Source organism: Camelus dromedarius, chromosome 5 (assembly GCF_036321535.1).
Source record: "Camelus dromedarius isolate mCamDro1 chromosome 5, mCamDro1.pat, whole genome shotgun sequence".
NCBI lineage: Eukaryota > Metazoa > Chordata > Mammalia > Artiodactyla > Camelidae > Camelus > Camelus dromedarius.
Window position 1 is genome coordinate 9,656,117 of NC_087440.1, and position 21,214 is coordinate 9,677,330.

Sequence of the window (21,214 nt, forward strand, 5' to 3'; positions counted from 1 at the left end):
CAGACTTCATGGGAGGGAAGGAAAACCGTCCCTAACGTGTGACACGTAATTGCCTCTATTTCCAGGTCAAATTTGTCTCAATATCTGGCCAGCTGGAGTTCACTAGATAAAAGTATGCTTCTAAAGTCAGAGTTCAAGAATCCACAAATGACTAATTCAGTCGTCTGGATGTTTCAAAATCTGGTCCAGATGACTTGAGCTGCTTTAATAAGTCTTTGCCGATGTCACTCGTGATGCAAAGTAATGAAAAGGCTGAGATCCTAACAACAGGCACAGCCTCGTCAACCACAGAGAACCCTTTATACAAGGGGCTTTTATCTCGACTTCTCTCCTCATAAATGCACCTGTGATAAAGGCCTAGCCCCCCTCCCAGGGAAGCCAACCCTGGAAACGTTTTCTTTATGTTGAACAGAAAGCTGAAGTCTGCCTCTTTGCAAGTGCCACCCAGTGGCCCTGCACTGCAATACAAACAAAAATACATTCCCCCTTCTCCTTGACCATTTCCTAAGATGTGAATTCAACTCTCACATCTCTCCTTGGCCATCAGGTCCTTCCCCATCCCCTGAATTACTGGAGTTCCCAACTTCTTCCCAGGCTGGTCCTGAACTTCTCAACAGGCTCACATGTCCCTTTTCCATGTTTCCAACTTAAAAAAAAAAAAGTATTCACATAAATGGCTACAGCAATTGAGATGTGAAACCTTCCTATTGTTCTGTGAGTTAACATGGTGTACTGGACAAGCTCATTAACTCTCACTACCCGTTTTAAATAGCTTTTAGTTTAAATTTAGAATTAAAGGTCTCTTTCTGTCTCCATCTAACTGCTGAAACCCAGCCGGCCCCTAGGTGGTGCTCACCAACAATGCCATCCAAAATTTCAGCCTGGGATTTCATGCCAGTGACCGAGTCTTTCAGACCATGTTATCCGCACTTTGGGGGGGGGGGGGGGGGGTGGTCATTAGGTCTATTTATTTATTTATTTTTTATTAGTTTTTTTTTTTTAATGGAGGTACTGGGGATTGAACCCAGAACCTCGTGCATGCTAAGCACATGCTCTACCCCTGAGCTACACCCTCCCTCCTCAGTACTTTATTTGGAAGATCTTACATCACAGGGACAGTATGAATACTGCATGGACAGTGATCTTCACATCCTTCCCCATTTTCCATAAATATTCCCCTACATCTTTCAAACTGATATGTCTATTATATTCCAGAGGTACATTAGAAAAGAGAATTCTAAAATACTTGAAAATGTCTTTTTAAAAAGACCAACTGTGAACACTGACAGATGATAATTCAATCAGATGTCAAGGCACAGGAGGTTTTGTTCAGCGGTTCTCTAATATTAGGTAGGGAAACAGTGCAGACCAGCACCCTGAGGGGAGGTGAGAGGAAGGGAGTGTTTCCCATAGTCAAGGAGCCACACGGAGAGATGAGGGACAGCCGTGTGAAATGCAGAAGCAGAAAGGCTATGCTCTGACAGCCATGGTTCCCTGAGATGCTAACTGTGCAAAGCGACCCTTGGGAAACACACTTCTGACATGGACCTAATGCTGCTGTGGGGCAGGACGTGCCCATCACTGCTGCTGGCAGTGCTCCTGCCTGGCTGTGCCAAGGGACTGCAAAGGTGCATGTGGGTTTCCTCCTCGGAGCCTCTGCTCCCCGAAACTGACACATGAGCTGGTCACAGGACTCAACGCTGCATGACAGGGTTTCTCCCTTGGGGAGAAGATTTTATCTACTGTATGTGTTTATCCCACATGCTATAAAACAAAGTATCCCTGCCCATCCTCACAATTTCCTGACCTTAACCCCCTACTCCTTATCGCCAACATTTTAGAGATGAAAAAAAATAGATATACATTTAATCTTCTGTCTGTCATAGCTGTAAATTATGTATTAGAAATAAATATACTTTTAATTTTAGTAATTGATTCATAGATAATTTTTCAGAGCTGTGCTTAATAAAACGAAATTTTTTTTCATTTTTTCTACTGCCGACCAGGTGTTTCATTATATCAAAACCTTTTCTTTGCAAGTTAGAGAATTAGTCTGTAAGGAATTCTTATAACCCTGTTAGTACTAACTGTTCTTTTATCTATCTGATTTTTTAATCGAGCGTGAAACCTACAATAATATGTGATTAGCTGTACACAACATGAACTTTTTTCTAGGAAGCGCCACCACAAGAGAGCCAGGTTACAGTAACACCAGGTAAAAGAAATTTTTTTCCTCGTAGAGATGTAGTAATGTTCAACTTACCTGTTTTTTCACTTAGAAAAATAGGCTAGTAAACTATGTCCAATAAGCCTATAACTTGGTTTCCTATTATATAGACAGTTAAGGAGAAAAAGGATGGTGGAAAAGAGAAAAAAATGAAGAAGAAACAGGAGTGGGAGAAGTGAATGAGGAAGGAAAAGAAAGTGAGGAACAGACAGGGGCAGGGAATGACAGAGGCGCACCTGAACTGGAGAAAGGACAAGAGCGGGGGCGGGGGAGGCAGGCAGGTTCCAGGGGTGCAGAGACCTGAGCAGAAGTAAACTGTTCTCACAGTCCCTGGTCCCAGAGCTGTGGGCACCCATGAAAGGAGCTGCTGTCCCGTACAGGGGCTGAACTGCACTTCACAGCATTCTTAACAGTATCCCTTTGGTCCAGGGAAGGCCTTCTTGTAAAGGGATAATCACCAATCCACGGGGGGACATATGCGGAAATTCTCCTTGGGGCCAAGGCGACAGTGGCCTGAGCTAGCTCACTCAGTCACGGAAGTCTGAGCTGAGAGTCGGATCTGGCTCTCAGGCTGAAGCGTCCCCACACAGGCGGCAATCCCAGGCCCGTGGCCTTTCCCAAGGGCTTACCTCCTCAACCATCTGTTTGACTTTCTTCTGCTGGCAATGCACCATGTCATCTAGGTGTCTGATCCGTTCCCGGAGGCTGGCTGAAGCCGCCTCCAGCTGCTGATACCTAACACAGACAGAAGAAAGAGCAGGTGAATCCTCAACCAAAGCAGCGACAGCAGCACAGAAAGTCCCCGCATGAAAGGAACACGGCCAAGATCAAGACAGGGAGCCTCACGAGGCGCTCTGCTCACTTCGTGTGCACCCTAGGTGATGAGCTACCAGTCAACCGTCCTAATGCAGAAGGAACATAGGACCCTTTCTCAGGCTCCCTCTTGTAAGCTTTACCCTGTGTAAGGACAGTCACTATATTCTCCAGGGGCTGGAAGGGAATTTTCTTGCACCACTTACAGAGATGAGAGGCTCTCTGCTTGGGCCTTAATAAAACATTGGAAATCCAGTGAATTACCGTGATTAGGAAAACAGAGAAGGAGATGAGTCCAGCAACACAACAAAATATCTGAAATCCAGGGGCAGAGTCCTGGGAAGTCTGGCACTACCACTGTTCCGTGCATCATTTACTTTTAGAAAATGGGAAACATGTTGAAAGAACTTCTCTCTGTCAAAACAGAGCAGACCACCTCATAAAGCATTTCACACTTTTTGGGGAAAAAACAGCATAAATTATCTTCTGACTTTGCTTGGTTCATAGAAACCAAAGGAACCAGCAGATGGACTCTCTGGTTCTTTGGGGCCACTGGACCGGAGCACAGACGGAGGGTCTGGCGGTCTGCTCACCACCCCCCATCTCTGCCAGGTCCGCACTATGTTAAAGGTTAGGGAGGATTCCGATAACTCTACAGACTCTGAAACTGCTAAGAGGAAGGAGAACAGGTGTTTTTTCAGTACATACTATCTGGCAGGTAGTACACTCAACAGTCCCCTCACAATAATAAGCCATGCGATGGGCACGGCTAGATCATCATAACCCCTTCTCCCTTTAAAAAAAAGAATTCCCACTTCACAGAAATCAAAGAGTCTCATGGTGGTTAAGGAAGTAATTTGCTCCAATGCTCAAGGCATCCCAGCCTTGCCTTCCTTCACTAGAGGGCCATGCCGTGCGTGGCCTCTCTGCCATTTGGTTTCTAGAAGAGGCAGTGCACTTACTGCCCCTGCATTTTCCACGCAGGGCTTTGCCCACTCACAGCCAGAGGACAAGGCACGGTTTCACTGAGGGATGTTTGGAAACAAAGACATTTTAAAATTAGTTTCCACAGCAATGGTATTCATCACTGTTGGTGAGTTTTTCTCTTCAACGAGGGGCATCCTGTGGAGTTCAAGGTGATGGGGAAAATTTACAGCCTGAACTCTGTCCCTTGTGGCAGTCTTTGGTGTGCTCCACGGCACTAACAACCAGCCATGGGCTGTAAGATGTGTCCGGAAGCTCTCAGTCCAGTCAGTGTTTTGCGTGGGTAAGTCTGCAATGAGTGACGACCAAATGAATAAAAACGCAAGGGCTAAGTGAGCCCACATAGACCCAGCGTGTCCACTGTCTGAACCTAGTACAAGACAAAGGGCATCACACCTTACCTCTCCTTGTCAGCATCAGTTATTTCCGCTGACATTTCTGTTTCATGCTCCAGGAGTTGGAGTTGAAGTTGATGGCGTTCCTGAAACAGACAGACAGTGATATTTAATCAGTGGATCCCAAGTTTGCCAGAGAATGTATAGCAAGCAACTCCAGCACAAGTGAATTCAAGTCTATGTGACACCCACTCACCAAGGTCCAAGCAAAGCTCACAAACGTCAGATTTGCTAGTGTGTATTTATAGACATATTTATGAATTAAAGACAAATATCCTGAATAAAGCCATTCAAGTTTTTTTTTAACTGAAGTATAGTCGATTTACAATGTTGTGTTAGTTTCTGAGGTATAGCATAGTTATTCAGTTATACATATATATACATATATATATGTGTGTATATATATATACCTTTTCATATCACTTTTCATTGTAGGCTATTGTAAGTATTGAATATAGTTCTCTGTGCTATACAGTAGGACCTTGTTTGTTTATTTTATACATAGCAGTTATTACCTGCAAATCCCAAACTCCCAATTTATCCCTCCCCACCCCCTTTCCCCACTTTGAACTGTAAGTTTGTTTTCTATGTCTGTGAGCCTGTTGCTGTTTTGTAAATAAGCTCATCTGTCTCATTTAAGATTCCACACATAAGTGATATCATACGGTATTTTTCTTTCTCTTTCTGCAGATCTTTTAAAAAGTATTCCATCAGCCCAGGCTCAGATGTCTTATGAAAATTTGTAGTGCTAAATAGTGATAATCAATACTCTAAATCAGTGGCCTGTCATACTACAAATTCCTTGATTATTTTTTTGAACCATCAAGAGGGAATTCTGTAACATCCTATAAATTAACTGGGGTGGTGTTGAAGCAGGCATGTTCACTGGTAACAATGTACTTTGAAAATCAGAATAACGGTCCCCCAATGATGTCCACATCCTGATCTCTGAAATTTGTGATTAGGTTGCCTTACATGGAAAAAGGAACTTTGCAGATGTGATTAAGTTAATAATCTTGAAATCAGGAGATGACCCAGTTGGGCCCTTATAAGAAGGAAGAAGTAGGGCTGGAGTCCGAGACAAAGACCGGGAGATGCTACAATGCTGTCTTTGAAGCTGGAGGATGGGGCCACGAGCCAACAAATACAGGCAGCCTCTAGAAGGCAGAGAAGGCTAGGAAATGATTCTCTGCTAGACCTTCCAAAAAGAACCCAGCCCTGCCAACACCTTGACTTTACAACTTCCGACCTCCAGAACCAAAGATGATAAATTCATGTTGTTTTAAGCCCCTCTGGTGAACTGTTACAACAGCAACAGGAAACCAACACATGTATCAAGCTGTGCACATAGGATCTGCATATTTTGCTGTCTATATGTAAATTCAAAAGTTTCCCTAAAAGAAATGTAGTATAAGAATCTGGACAATTCTTTCTTTAAACAAAGTGGAAAATATTAATTAAAGTGTAGTGTCCATCATCACCAAAACTGCACTGGAAATACGTTACAGATGTTAGTATAATAAATCTCCTTAAAATGGATTTTATCAAATCCTTCTCACTGACTAGGGGGGAGACTGTTTAACTCTAGGTCCTCCTCGAAGCACAGCTCTGCCTCATCTTTAACCTCAGAAATTCTCCCCAACAAGCTGGGACTCCGGACATGGATTCCAAACCTTTTTTCTACCCAAATTAAAAGCAAATCTTTGAAGCGTTAGCCCCCACAACTTCTGAAGCTGTAAGCAGTGGTGGACCAAGGGATAGACCAAAATGGGGGAGCGGGCCAGCCTGGCAGGAAGACCACAGTGCCACCAATGTGTTTAGAACAGTGAAGGAAAACCGACTTTTCAGTGGGGCTTTGTTATTGTTGTTAAATCTCTACAGCAAATGCACATTATTCCTGCCCCAACGTGTTCTGTCACGGGCTGGAAGTTGGGTGTTAACCCTGAAATAACAGTGATCAATCCTGAGCAAGTGAGCCTCCCCTCAGGCTCCCCGAAAAGCTGTTGTAAAGTAGGGCACGGCCTAGTTTACAGCATACTTTAAAATTCTATTTTTTTTTCCTAAAATGAGGTACAATAAAATCTTAATAAACGCTGCACAATTACTTCTTACATTTGAATCTACCTAATTACCTGATGAAACCACCACCGAGATCAAGGAGTAGAAGATTATCTGTTCTGCAAGAGGGGCCTTAAAAGAATTTACTCATTAGGAGAAAAAGGTGTTTTGAACGCAATGCTCAGAAACAGTAAACCAAGGGATATAGCAAAGAAGCCATTCAAAAGCACACAGTTTGCCTTGAGAAGAACCCTCAGATAGGTGAGAACAGGATACAAACTCTGTGGACATGCTGTTCACATAGTGTGTGACAGATTTGGCAGGGTGCCTGCTCTCTCAGATTTATCTCTGAAGGAAAGAAAAAAAACAGTAAATGGGTATATCTAATCTTGGCTAAATAAAGCAAGCATTTCAATAGTCTAAATGGGAAATATTTAGAGAAAGGACAATAGATTTTCAATCACTAAAGAAAAAGCCAAGAGGACCTGGGAATGTTTCTAGTGACACAAATGGTGGCCAGGGGGGCTGGCGTTACCACCTCCCCGGCCTCCCAGCCAGATGCCCCTCACACGGGCTCCATGTGGACATTGGTGGGGAAAAGCTGGAAACTTTCAGAATCCCAAGGGTACAAAGACACTAACCTAGAGAACAAGTCCAGCTAAAAAAAAAGCTGATAACAGGAGGCAGACAGCTGGGCGAGTAACAGCACAAAGATCAGAGCCACCCACTTCTGAGCCCCTGCCGTGTACACGCCAGGTGTGGCGCTGGGCACATGGTATGGATTTTTCTCATTTACTCCTCAGAAAAGGCCTAAGAATAGGAATTACTATTATCAGCCTTTTATGGAAGGGGAAACTAAATTTGGAAAAGTCTAGTAACTGCCCACAACTAGAAAGAGAGGCAAGACTCAAACCCTAGGTCTGTCTAATTCTAAAACCGATATTCCTAACCACTCTGTGGACAGTCTCCCTGTGGGGTGACCGCCCACACACCTGCCCCTGCTGCCCGTGCACCCCGCTTCTGTTTGCTGCAGGACAGCCTGTCTCCCCGGGGAGCACTCCTGCTGGTGTAGGAGTGGGGATGCGGGAGAAAGCTCACCCACGTTCTAGAAGATGCCCTCGCTGCCCAAATGCCACTGCTACCACCCCCAACCAAGACATGAGCCCTAACCACGCCATGTCTCTTCCCTTCCATACAAGATAGGATTCTGCTTTCCCAGAGAGTAGAGGTTAAATTGTAATGGATGCTTTATTTGTCAAGTCTTTCCCCAAAAAAGATATGACCTGCAGCAGGAGCCCCCGACGAGCCCCAGAGCGCTCCAGCGCTGAACTTGATGCCTTTCCCACTCTGGTTACACCTCACTTGTCGGGGGCCTGTTGAGGAGCTTCTGCTGCAGATGTCACAGGTCAGCCCAGATGTTGACCCTGCTCACACTGTCACTCCTCTCCCTCTGTCATCAGCCTGGAGAGTCCCAGCATCCAGCATGAGCTCCCGGATGCTGGAGAGCCACTTTCCAGAAACCAGCCACAGCTCCAGTGCTCCACTACCTCCACTCCCCCAGAGTCAGCTGTCACCTGCTCCAGGTCACCCGCCCTGTCCCTTCCTTCCCTTCCTTTTTTCTTTCCTCTTTCCCACCCTGCCTTCCCTCTTCTCCACTTCCTGTCGAATTTCTGGTCTCCCTCCTGCCCTTCTCCAGACTGGCTCGTCATCTCAGCTGAACTGCCTTCCACAGGCCTCCCCCACCCGCACCCATCAGCCTGCGAGCCCCACCCACAGACCCACAAAGAAATGTGGCGTCCCCCACTCGGACATGTGGTGTCAGAGGAAAGCCAACCCTTCAGACCGAAGCCCCAGAACAAAAGGCGTGGTGTCCCATGTAACATCTAAAGAGGGCTTGTCTGCTCAACAAGTAAACTGAGTTCATGCCTGGGGCCCCAGCCAAGCAGGCCTGCTAAAATATTAATTTTTATAAATAATCTTACAGGTAATATTTTTTGCAGCATCCAAATCATCACCATGGGAGAAATTAGAACTTCCGGACTTCCATATACTTTATTTTGCAGTTTTGTTTTTGTTTTTTGTTTCTTTTTTAAGTCACAGATTGCACGGATGAGAAGGATCTGTAGTGAGGGCTTCTCATACCTTCAGACAGGCCTGCAGGGAACTGCAGGACCACAGAGGAGGCCGGGCAAGGGGACCACAGGGGCCCGAAGCTGTGTGTTACCTTTTCCATCCGCTCAATCAACCTGTCCAGCTCCCCAATCCTCTGGTCCTTCTCCTCTAGGCTGATCTCTGCCGCTTGCATCTTTTTATTGGCTTCATCAATGGCTTTCAGAAAGCTATTGGTTTCTTCCTGCAAAAGAAACGCACTCTCCTCAGCCATGCAGTCCCTACCAATCAGGCTCCGAACAGCTCAGGCCTTGCTAAATCATTGTGATTCCTTAAAAGTATGACGTGGGGGCCTAGAAGTGCCCCACAGACCATAGACTCAAATTCTGTGGTTCTGGTTCTCACCTGTGAATAAAGACGCATCACATGGCTTTTTACTGGGCTTAGTTATTTTTTTTCTCCTATTTTCTCTTGAGTCTTGATGTCTAAAAAGAGCCTGCAAATATTACTTATCCCCTGACTAGGTGCTCAGAGTGTCACCGTATCTGCCAACATAAAGGGAATTAGGGCTGGATCTGGAATTGAATGCAGAATGCCCAGATCTTTCCCCCGTACTGCAAAGCACCAACTCAGTCCGTCAGTCAGCACACTGATTAAGCCTGGGAGGACACAAGATAAGGCAGAATGGAGTCCTTGTCTCCAAGGAATTTATGTTCTTCTAGAGAAGCCAAGACGTGAGACGTGCGGCCCAGGTCTAGTAACAGGGCCCAGAGGATCCCACGGCAAAGGGAGAGCGGGCTCCCCAAGGACACTTCTAGCTGCGTGAGCGGGGAAGACCTCATTTGTGGGGAGGGTGGCGTTTTTAAGGCTTTGGGGGAGCTTGGGTAGGATCGAGGATGGGGAAGGAGGAAGGGCACCACTGCAGGGAAGCCCAGGACCTGCCTGGATGCTGGAAATGGTCAGACTAGCTAGAGAAAGGGGTGCGAGGAGAGACAGAGACTGGGGACCACTCCGGGCAGGGAGGCGGGTGAGTAGAGGGAGGGGAGGGGAGCGAATGGGTAAATAATAAATTCCTCAACCCGTCTCCTCTGTTGGAGTCCACTAACTCACCTGGGAGCAGAACCCTCCCAGTTACAGCTCACCGACAATAATGAAGCCCAGACTGTCGTGACTCCATCGGCGGCGAGCGCATACCCACCAGGAGCGCCTCCTTCTCCGCACTGTGCCGCTGCTGCTCTTCGCGGAGCTTGTCCTCGTATTGGCTGTACAGCTTCCTGGTCATCTCTCTCATCACCTCGGCGTTGGCCTCCTGGGAGCATTCCACCTGCAACGAGACTCACGTCAGAGCTGCGGCTCTGGCGGGTTCCAGGGGAATCCGTCCCTTTCGCTCTGTCTCAGGCGTGGACTCACAGGGGAGCCAGGGTTCTGCAGGAGACAGGCAGCAGGAACTAACGGGGAACGGGACGGCAGGAAGAAGGCAAAGGGGTGATCGGGTGCACAGAAAATAAACAGCAGCACCTTACACTCATTTATTTGATAACATCAGGAAAAAGTGCTCCACGTGAGTAAATTTTCCAAAGGCAGACACATACCTGAGTATCAACACTCCCCCCAGATTTAATCATTTTTAAACTGAATGCTCTCCAAAATGTGTCCAAGCTCCACTGTCTTATTAACCCCTTTCTTCAGTGACTCTTCCTGTCTAATGTTCTTTTGCTTTTATTATCAGTTTGAACAAACCTTTTTCTCTGGTTAATATATCCACACTCTAATTAGCATCAGAAAGATATGCTGTTTTAATTCTTGAGTGTTCTGTTGTAGGGCTGAAAATAAGATCACTAGGTTATCAGAATTGGGTCAGAGTAGGATAAACTATAAAATTAACAATTTATACCTTATAATATAAATTTAAAGAAATTTTTTAAGTTTCCTATAGGAGGAAGGAGGGATTACAAGAAAAAAGATATTACAGATATAGATGCTCTAATTCTGAATATATTTTGTTTTGTAGACTTGAGTTTCAAACCAAGTAAATAATTTATCTGTTATAAAAATCAAATTTCAAACAATTATCTACCAAGATCATTCACTGGGAAAAGAATAGCCTTTTCAACAAATGGCACTGGGGACAATCAGATTGGTCACATGCAAAAGAACGACACTGAAAAAAAAAAAAAAAAGAATGACACTGGATCCCTAATATACCATATACAAAAATTAACTCAAAATGGATTAAAGGCTTAAACATGAAAGCCAAAACTACAAAACTCTTAGAAGAAAAACATAAGGTAAACCTTCGTGACCTCTGATTAAGTGATGGCTTCTTAGGTATGACATCAAAAGCACAAGCGACAAAAAATGGATAAATAAGACTTTACCAATATTCAATATTAAAAACTCCTGTGCTTCAAAGGATGTTATCAATAAACTGAAAAGACAACACAGAGAGTGGGGGGCAGTATTTGCAAATTACATATCTAATACTTGTATCTGGAATATATATAAAGACTCTTACAACTCAATAATAAAATATACATAACCCAATTTAAAAATGGGCAAAGGATTTGACAGACACCAGAGAAGACATACAAATGGCCCATAAGCACAAGAGACAATGCTCAACATCACTAGTTATCAGGGAAATGCAAAACTGCAGTGAGCTACCACTTCCCCTCCACTTGGACGCTGTAACCAGTAAGACAGAGAGTAATGCGTGTTGACAGGGATGGGGAGAAAACAGAATCCTCCTACGCGGCTGATGGGAGTGTAAAATGGTGCAGGTGTACCTACAGGTTACCTTCCATATTGTTTGTTTGGTTTTTTCCCCCATGTGCATTTATTACTTAAAAATTTTTTTTAAGTTAGAAAGCAGGGAGGCCTTTGAAGAGAAGCTGCCACGTGGAGTTGAGGGCACCCCATTAGTTGCACTGGCCAATCAGTCTCTAGGAAAGACTTATGCTTGTGTAAGAAATCTGGACTCAATGCTTTCCGTACCTTTGCACTTCCCCAAATGTTGCCTTTAGAAACATTGCCGCCTGGCTCAGGGGACCCTAAGCTGGGGGCTCCTGGGGGGCTTGCACAGGCCCAGCTTAGGAGATGAGAAAAAACAGCAGGCTTATGTTGAAGGTGGCTCATGTTTCCTTTCTGCCCAGGCCCTGCCCTCGCCTGTGAACTTCAGGCCACTGATACTACACTTCCGAAGGTTTCCTTGTGTCTCTCCCTTCCAGCTTATTGCTTGGTCAAGACTGCTGAGCTGGCTGGGTACCCAACCTCTGGATAAGGAAGGTGTACTGCAACCTCCATAGGCTGCAGGGTGTTCACTTCAAAGACTGGCCCGAAGTCGCTCTTGATGCCCTCTGATTCTCCCTTCTCATCACTAGGCACTTTGAAGAAGCCACAAAACGGGAACTCCTGAACAGAGATTATCGTGAGCTGAGAGAGACCCAGTGTGTCCTGCACCCCATCGCCACTTTAGAACAGGTTCTGTCCCTCACGTCCTGTTTACTCAGCATCCAGGTTGTATGAAATACTCTCAGTCCTGTAACTTTTTAAAATGATTATGTTGGGGATAAAGGAAAGTATTAATCTCTAAAACAGGCACATGTAGGCCAGATTTAGAGACCTGGTCTCCCCAACACCACAGCACCCCTGGAACAGACAGGAGAGCACAGCACAGGTGCACAGAGCAGACAGTGGAATGAATTGCTTGGTAAAGCTCCTACACTGAGGATAGGACTTGAAACAGACATTTCAGACTTTCTCAGCCACAACCCCCCCTTTTTTTTTCAAAGTAACTCTCACCCAGAAATATAATACATGCAAGAGTAAGTGGAAGTCCAGCCCTGTTCGAAGAGAAAGCGAAGGGGAGCTGGTCTACTCCGTAGCCCTCTGGTCCCTCCCCTCCCCTGGTGGCCGTGTCTGGCCAAGTGGATGGTGACCGCACAACCGCGGGCGGCAATGAGAGACCATGCAGCCCATGCTCGCCTTCCAGCCCTCCCTGGGCAGCCCTTAGAGAGGGGACCACTGTGTTCCCCTAACTGAATGCTCAGCACCTCCTTTCACTCCCGCACGTACTCTGGTTTGAGCAATAAACTACGTGGAGACACCACACATCAGGCATCTTCTCTAGCACAGCCTAAGACCATGCAAACCACAGTCTGAAAACCAGAGACTTAGATGAGAACAGATTCACTCAGGAAATCACGTGAGTGGCTTCCGTGAGCCACTCGTGGGACTGCTCCTGCACTGGGGAGGAAATCGACCCCTGCTTCAAATTTGGGAGGAGCACCAACAACCTCCGGGGCCTTAGAAGCCGAGCGGAGGACCAAGCACAGCCTGGTGGGCAGGAGGGACACTGCCCAGGTCCTTGGTTACCCACCCGTTTTCTTCCTGGCTGCCCCTCAGCTCTTTGCTGTCAAACCAGACAGAAAGGCCTCAGAACCTCAGAGAGAATCTAAACAGTGAAGCTTCTGAGGTCCCAGACTGGTAGGCATCCCAGGTGCCTTCTTGGTACAGAAGAGCAGTGCCCGGATGACTGTCTCGGCAGCCCCTAAGGCCACTGGGGCCAAGGCAGGAGTGCGCCACGGTGGGGTATACATGGGCACCCCCAATCTGGGCTGGCAGCTGTGAACACAGAAACCCCTTCAGGGCCTTCAAGTCAAGCCCTGTGGGGTTGGCCACAAAAGGGTGGGAAATGCAACAAAGAAGACAGCAGAGACAAGAAAATGGGAGAGCTGATGGGGGAAGAGAGGAGAGAAAGGTGAGCAGGAACTCTGCGCTCCTGGACTTTACCTTCATTTTCAGCAGCTGGTTTTCAACCTGTGCTACCTCTAACTGCCTCTGCTTTTCCCGCAGCTTCTCCACGGAGGCTTCATATGTCTGCTGCAGACTTCGGATTTGATCCTTAATGTTGCTATTTTCCAAAGTAACATCCACAAGGGTTTTCTGTTGGGATGAAAATAAAAACAAAACCAGATCCAGTGGTGCGAGAACACATGGCCAGAGTCACGCCCCGGGATGTCCCTTTGTCATCAGCTGCTGAGCTGGACATCAGCCCGCAGGAGCTGCAAGGCCGGGACCCCGATGTCTGAACGACTGCGGCCCCATAGCGGTCAGCAGGCCTGCCCTCCGTGGCTGGGTGGGCCAGCCAGCCCCCTCCATGGCACCCCATAGCTGCTGCCAGTACCACCTGCTGCTGCCCAGGATGGATGGGAATGGTTAAAAACCTTTTCCAAGGAAAAGTGTTCATAATACATCATTTCACATAGGAAAAAAAATGAGTTTGAAAATAGTAAGTAGAGAAGAATCCCATTTGGAAAAAAAATGCATAAGCATGTTCAAATGTGTTCATGCACAGGAGGGAAAAAAAGACTAGGAGGAGAATCACTGAAACCCCAATAAGAAGTTTTCACGATGGGATAGGATTATGGATGGTGTTTCTTTTCTTCTTTGTATTTTCTATATTTTCCAAATTCCCAAATTGAAATCGGAAGACAAAATCGGTGTTGTGTAGAATGGAGACACTCCCCTTTTTCCTCAAACGGGCTGTTCCCATATGTACTTATCGAGACGACCTGCCATGACAACGTGGTTGAGGTTACCATAACATCTGCAGAGGCTCCACCTTCCTCCCTCAGGCAGAGAAGGGCAGTGATGAAGGGAGAACCAGGGAACAGAGTGTGTGACTCAGAAAAGTGCATGACAGATGTCAAAAGCCTGTTGATTATTGCTCTAGGCCGCCCGCTGGGACAGGAATGTTTAATACTGCTGCTATTCCATGCTTCAGATCACCTGCTGAACTCTCCTTCCACAGAAATGGCGTCTACATCTCCAGAATTCCTGTCACTGGACACAGACTTATGGGCCCCTCCTACCACCTCCCCGAGTCACTGACAGCTTTATATTAGAAGATCTGGAAACTCTGGTATCAGACACACTTTCTAACATCTGAGTCCTCTTTGTAAATGACGCGTCTCTAAAGCTCCCCCAACTCTGCAGCCTCCACTTTGGATAATTAGACTCAATCCTAAACCTACCTGAGTCAGGAGAAAGGATTTTCAATGGTGGTAAATAGACATGAAAGAAAGTACAGAAGCCACTTGGAAACCAGAATCCCAGAACACTGAAGCTACAAGGAGCTTTAGAAGCCACCTGGCCCAACCACCCCGCTCCAACCGCCCCTGGCTTTTCAGAGCCCAGTATCGTGCTCATGAACCTGTATCCGGACCAAGAGAGCAGGGTTGCAGCCCTGGCTCTGCCACTAGCTAGACACCTTGTTCAAGTCATTTCTCTCTGTTGGCCTCAGTTTGCTTACACAAAACAAGGGGACTGGGGATCATCTCAACAGTTCTTTCCAGCTCTGACAATTTAGAAAACCAAACAAACCAAGGATCTGGTCTTATTGTCAGTAACAATGAAAATGGGGTAGACTGGACAACAGAAGGGGTCAGAGCCTTGCAGAAGAAGCCAACTACTTCAGACCAGTTGGGTTTCCTGGCCATGGGATGGCACCTTTCCTTCCTCCTCTTCCTCCTCCCCTTGCCTTTTTTTTTTTTTTTAAGACAATGGTTTTTAATCTTTTCATTATAAGGCTCCTCTGTCTGCCCTGGAATGAGACTAGCCCATAACTAGGAATCGGTCAGGGGGCCCTGGGTTAGGGTTGACCCTGTTCTAACAGTTGACCTGAAGTAAATGCCTGGACTGTCAGCGGTGTGGACAAAAAATGTTGCCTTCTATTCCAGTAAACAAAGAATGTTGCCTGCCATTCGGGTAAATGAATTTTCCCCACCATCAAACCATCAGCCAGTGCTGTCACACCCCTCACCCCTCCAAAGATGCACCTGAGGGGAATTCAGGGTGGAAAAAACAGGATACTGGCCCTGGACAGTTAAATTGCACATCAAAGAAGTCACTTCAACGAGCCCAGACTTGTATTTTTTCCATACATAGGAAAGCACTAAAAATCATTAACTTAAGATGTCTGATTTTTATGATTAACTATAATCTTTACATGTTTGACTACATGGTTTTGGGTTTTTGGTTTGTTTTTTTTTTCCATCAAAAAGAATCCTGTATGTCCTGGCTCCTCCCTTACCTCTTCAGAACAGTCCCTCAGAGCTACCTCAGGACTGACTCGAGGGCTTAGCAGTCCTTTGCGAAGTCCCTGAATAAAACTTAACTTACAACTTTTAACTACATTTTTCTCAGTCAACAGTGGGATGGCAAATGAAAAGTATGATGGGGAAGAAAACCTCGATACCAACCAGATCTGAACGCAGGTGAGGGACAGCATTTCCTGGTTGGCCCTGAGTGAGAAGATGTCCATGAGGGGAGGAAGGGGAGCCTGGGTGAGCCCCCTGGATGGCAGAAGGAAGGGAAAACAAAGGCTACTGAATGAGCCAGATCCAAAGTAGGGCTTGGCCTGAGGCCAGGGGAAAGCTGGCATGAACTATGGAGAGCCAGGAAAAGGGTGGGACACGGAGGCCCCACCAGAAATGGGCCTCCCAGACAAATCCAAACACAAGGCCCACCCAGAAGCGTGGTGGGACCGTGGCCCAGTTTTGCTCTTGGCACCACTGCCCAAACAGCTGTTAGTAGAGAATACCAGATCCTAGCGGAAGTGGATAATCTCAGCATGAAACTCTGTTTGCTTATCTAGCAGATTATTTATAGAGAACCAGAAAGGATGTGAAATCGCTTGTGGAAACTTCAAGAGGAGGGTAGAAAGCTAATAGCCAAAGAAAGGTGGAAGCGGGCAGAAACTATTGTTTACATGTTTGGAAATTAAAGCCAAGGGAAGCTGCTTCCGGGGAATATAATGTTCTTCTCTGAACATTTTCAAGTTAATTTGCATGTTGGATGGGGGGCTCCACTGGAAGAGCAGTGGGCAACATCCAAGGGGTTAACTCCTAGCAAATCAAACTGATCAAGACAGCAATCACCTTAAACTGGGCTGACACACACATTTCATTTGCACAAATGTAGGGTTCTGGCTCTTTTTATTTCTCTGCCAGGTACTATAAGATGTTTTTTGGAATGCATATGATCTCTTTTAATGCAAAATAATTTCTAAATTGGGAAAAAGTGCTAATAGCCTTTAGGAGTTGTCATGAATGAAGACACACTGCCTTTGGTTACGTCTGTCTTCTCTGTGATTGCTGGAGCTTCTCGAAACACTGGGCTTCGGGGAGCCAGCTGATGTGCTGTTTCAGGCACTGACACCTAAGACCACTTGGGGATCTAGTGGATTACGTGACATCTTGATCTCTGAACTCAGGATCTAAACCCCCATTTTAATAAGAGCAGAAACAACTCGAGCTCCAAGGTGAAGAGTCTCAGCTTGGAAGCCCTTCCTTCAACCTCCTTCCTTCACTGTCTTCCTGGCTCAGCCTTGACTGCGGCCATGTGTAAAGGATTCTCAATAATGCCTTACTTTTCTACAAAGACTAGGGGCCCACTTGTGGCTAAGCACGCCTGCACTGTCACGGGGGACACCCAGGCCACCAAGGGGCAGATGAATACCTGCAGGCTGATGGAGTCCGACGCCAAAGCCGAGTTCATGGCATTGAAACTGTCCAGGGCTGACGACTGTGTTTGGATGTGACTCTCCAGGTAGCCCTGCTGAGCCTGGGAGACCTGGACAGATGGAGGAGACGGTTACACACAGCCAGTCCACACACACTCACAACCACCTCCCATCCGGCGGGGACTTGCTCCTGACAGCAGCCACATCCTCGTCAACGGTACTTCAAGTACAGCTTTAAATTAACAAGTCAACTTCGGCATGACCCGAGAGTAGAAAGACAAGGCTGCTCTTCCTCTGGATAATATTCACACGTGCCCCCACAGGGCCTCACTCAGTCCTCACAACACTACGTGGCAGCCACAACGTTCCCTTTTAAAGGGAGGAAGCAGAATCAGAGTTAAGGGGTTTGCACACAAATAGCTAAGTGGCACAGCTACCTCCAGAACCAGAACCCAGCTGGAATACCTGCCTGAGCCATCCCGCTCTTCCTCCTCACCCAGGAAGGAACGTCCTTTGGGCTCACCCAGTTCTCAAGAGCTGTGTTATGCTGTCTTTGTTGGATGTGTGTTTAACATGTTTGTGAGTGTTTCATCAGAGACCAGTCTTAAGGTCAACCTTAAAGAAGGGCTGGATACAGAAAGGCCAGGAGGCGGCAGAACCGGGGGAAGGTTCCGGGAATGCTCAGGGGAGACCTGGGCGGACTGCGGGCACCACGGGGAGCAGCCAGGCACGAGAGAGCAGGAGGTGCACAACTGGGAGAGGGAGGCAGAAGGGAAACGGCAGGCCAGGACCCAGAGCAGGAGGCGTGCTCTTGCTCAGCGTGTTCACGTGGCAGTACGTTAGCACCTTAACCCGCCTACAGTCCATGGTGCGGCCTGGAGGAGGAGAGACTGTGGGCAGAGAGCCGGCACTCCTGTGACAGTCCTAGCATGAGAATGAGGGTGTGCAGGAGACGGCAGTGGAGAGCAAGGGGCAGAGACCTGTTTAGGCATCTACTGCAAATCCAATCCTCTGGCTTTAATTACAGTCATTAGTGTCAGTGGACGGCAGGGTGAATTTCCAAGGGTGGTGAAAATTTCACAAACCTCCTCCTCTTTGTCAGTGAGAATGGGTTAGGTGGGTATGTTTACATAACCTCACCCCTATAATCAAGGCAGTAAGACTTACTTAAGCAGACAATTTCACAACCCGGCCATGAACTAGACTCTAACACATGACTGCTGTGACCGTGCTTCTTCCTTGCAGACGTTAAGGGTCATGGAAAGCATGTCATATATAATGGACTTTTTTTTTCCTTCAAGATTATTAATCAAAAATATTAAAAAAAATTTTTTTCTCCCATAAGCATTTGCTTGATTAAACTAAAGGAAAGTTATTTTTTCTTAAATTTTTGAGTAGGTGATACATTCACAGAGTTCATCATTTTAAAAGTAGAACAGGTACATGCTAAATCTCCCTTTCACCCCTGTCCCATTGCTCTGTTACCACCTCACCCACTCTGCACTTGGCTCCACTCAAGCAGGAACCACTGTTAATTACTTTTGTGACATCCTTCGAGTAACTTTTTGTGCACATGTGAAACAATCTGGACGTATTTATTTCCCCCTCTTGGATTACGTAAATGTTAGAACACTATACATGATTATTTCCCTGTATCTTGCTTTTTTCACCATCTACTCTATATATCTTTGAAATTTTTTAATCTCTCTTTCTGAAGAGCTTACTCACTTTTTTTTTTTCTTTTTTGGTTTTAGAACTCTGTGTATTGTACTGTAGAGATACAATTTATTTTACTTTCCACTTCTTAATAGACATGCAGGTTTCCAATCTTACTATTACAAACAGAGCTTAACAACTAAATTCATACATATGTCATTTCACATATGTGAGGATTTATCTATGGAATAAATTTTTAGGAATAAAATTGCTGAGTCCAAGGAGGTAGGCATTTGCAATTTGGGTAGATACTGCAAATTACATTCCAACGAGCAGCCTGCCTGCTCCCCCCTAGCACCGCTCCTGCGGCGTCCGGTCCCACTCCTGCAGTTCTGCTAGTCCTCTAGGTAAAAAGGACAAAGCAGGACTGTTTGAGTTTCTCTTACTCTGAGAATGAGGCAGAGCATCCTGTCATACATTTAAGGGTCGTTATCGCTCCTTCACTGTAAGTTATCTGTAACAGATACCGTGCCTGTTTGTATGAGCTGTGGCCTTTTTCTTCTTGACTCATGGGTGCTCTTTAAATACTCAGGATATTAGCCGAGTGTCTATGATATGAAGGCAAATAACTTTTCCCAGTTTGCCCCTTGCCTTTGACTTCAGTGTCTCTGCCAGCACTGGTTTTCATTTCAATGTAGCCAAAGTTGTATCAGCCTTTCCTTTCGTGGTTTTGGGATTGCATGTCATAGTCAGAAAACACCTTCCCCTCTTGAAGAGTATTAAAGGATTCACATGTATTTTCTTCTGACACTTTTAAGTTCCATTTTAGCATCTAGAGTCTTTGATCTATTTAGAATTTATCCGGATATAAGTCTGTCCCAAGAGAACACAGTGACTGGTCCCTTTGCCTCCCTTTATTTCAGATGCCACATTTATCATCTGTTGGGGTGTATTTCTGAGCTTTTATTCAATGATGTCTGTTTATGTGCTGACACTATGCTATCTTATTCTCTGAGGCTTTCTCAATTTCTCATAACATTAATAGGGCTATTCTCTTTCACTGCCCTTTTTTCCCCAGAATTTCCTCAACTCTTCATGTTTGTTTTCTATATACCAAGGAATCACCTAATCTAGTTGTAAATAAAATAAAATAAAATAAAATAAAATAAAATAAAATAAAATAAAATAAAATAAAATAAAATAAAATAAAATAAAATAAAATAAAATAAAATAAAATAAAATAAAATAAAATAAAAATATGTTGGTATTTTTATTGAATTTTATTAAATTTGTGTATTAACTTGAATGATACTAACATATTATAATGCTGAATCTTCCTTTCTAGGTACATGGTGTGTCTTTCTACTTGTTAAAGTTTACGTCTAGGTATTTGGTATTTTTTATGTAGCTGTTATTTCCTCTGGGTTTTTTGGGGGGTTTTTTTGTTGTTGTTGTTGTTGGGTTTTTTTGGTATACTGAAACCTATTTGTTTGTGTCTGTTAATCATTTATCTTGCTACCTTACACAATTCTTTTGGATTTATAGTAGTTTTTTCATTGGTTCACTCGAGCCTTCTGGGTATATAATCATACAGTTTATAAGCAGTGATAGCTTTGCGTCTGCCTGTCCAGTTTATAAACGTCTGGATTTCCTTCTCCTGTTTAACTCCATCGGCTAGTCTCTCCAGGACAGTGCTAAGGAATAACATGACAGCTGGCTTCCTTGTCTTGTTCCCGCCTTTGGAGGGAATGCTTCCAATGTAAAGGCTGTTCTTGACCCCAGAGTTTTCCTTCAGATACTAAACTCCATTCTGTGACAAAATTCCCTCAGTTCTTTTAAAATATGAGTCGATCCATAAAAAACCAATGTACACTCAAATACCTTCAGGGACTAGCACCTGAGGGGGCGTTCTGCTCTAGCATCCTGCTGAATTTCCAAGTCACTGAGATGTTGACTTACTGACAGTTCCTGGGTGAGCTGTCGAATCTTCTGTCTCATTTCATCATAGTCCCCATACATTCTCTTCCTCACTTTTTCCAAAGTGGCTCTCACCTGCAGCCCACAAAGATGCTAGTTAGACAGCCAGCTACAACATTTTCATGTGAGATTTCCAAAACGTTTAAGAAACCCTCATGAGAGAAGGACCTCACACAAAAGCAGTCTCAGAAGAAGACAATCTGGGACAGTTAAGGAGAGCATCACTCCTGATAGCCAGTTGGAAGCCAAGGGAATTATCCAAATAACAAGGATAATAATACATACACATATATTATGATTACATAAAATTATAATTATTAATAAATATTGATTATACAAATAAGAAGCTCTAAAGAAAAACCGGTTTGTTGACATTTACCTGCCACCCTCAAAACCATATTCAGGCTAGATTTTCCCGTTTCCCTACCATACAGTTTTATAGGTAGAAAATTTTTAACAAGTTGACCTTGT

At 45.3% G+C, this 21,214-nt stretch overlaps 1 protein-coding gene across 4 annotated transcripts in view; it reads right to left on the reverse strand.

The window, feature by feature from the left end:
* MYZAP (myocardial zonula adherens protein) overlaps nucleotides 1-21,214 on the reverse strand; it is a 90,296-nt gene that overhangs the window by 38,223 nt on the left and 30,859 nt on the right. For all 4 annotated transcript variants that reach the window (XR_010380841.1, XM_064485562.1, XM_010979566.3 and 1 more), the window contains exons 4-10: nucleotides 20,726-20,818; nucleotides 17,107-17,220; nucleotides 13,378-13,530; nucleotides 9,785-9,910; nucleotides 8,702-8,830; nucleotides 4,426-4,505; nucleotides 2,857-2,962 (exon numbers count right to left, since the gene is read on the reverse strand). Coding sequence is in view for 3 of the 4 variants with exons in the window: in XM_064485562.1 (XP_064341632.1) it covers nucleotides 2,857-2,962; nucleotides 4,426-4,505; nucleotides 8,702-8,830; nucleotides 9,785-9,910; nucleotides 13,378-13,530; nucleotides 17,107-17,220; nucleotides 20,726-20,818 (801 nt within the window). In the remaining variant the exon portion in view is untranslated. The remainder of the gene's footprint in view (nucleotides 1-2,856; nucleotides 2,963-4,425; nucleotides 4,506-8,701; nucleotides 8,831-9,784; nucleotides 9,911-13,377; nucleotides 13,531-17,106; nucleotides 17,221-20,725; nucleotides 20,819-21,214) is intronic.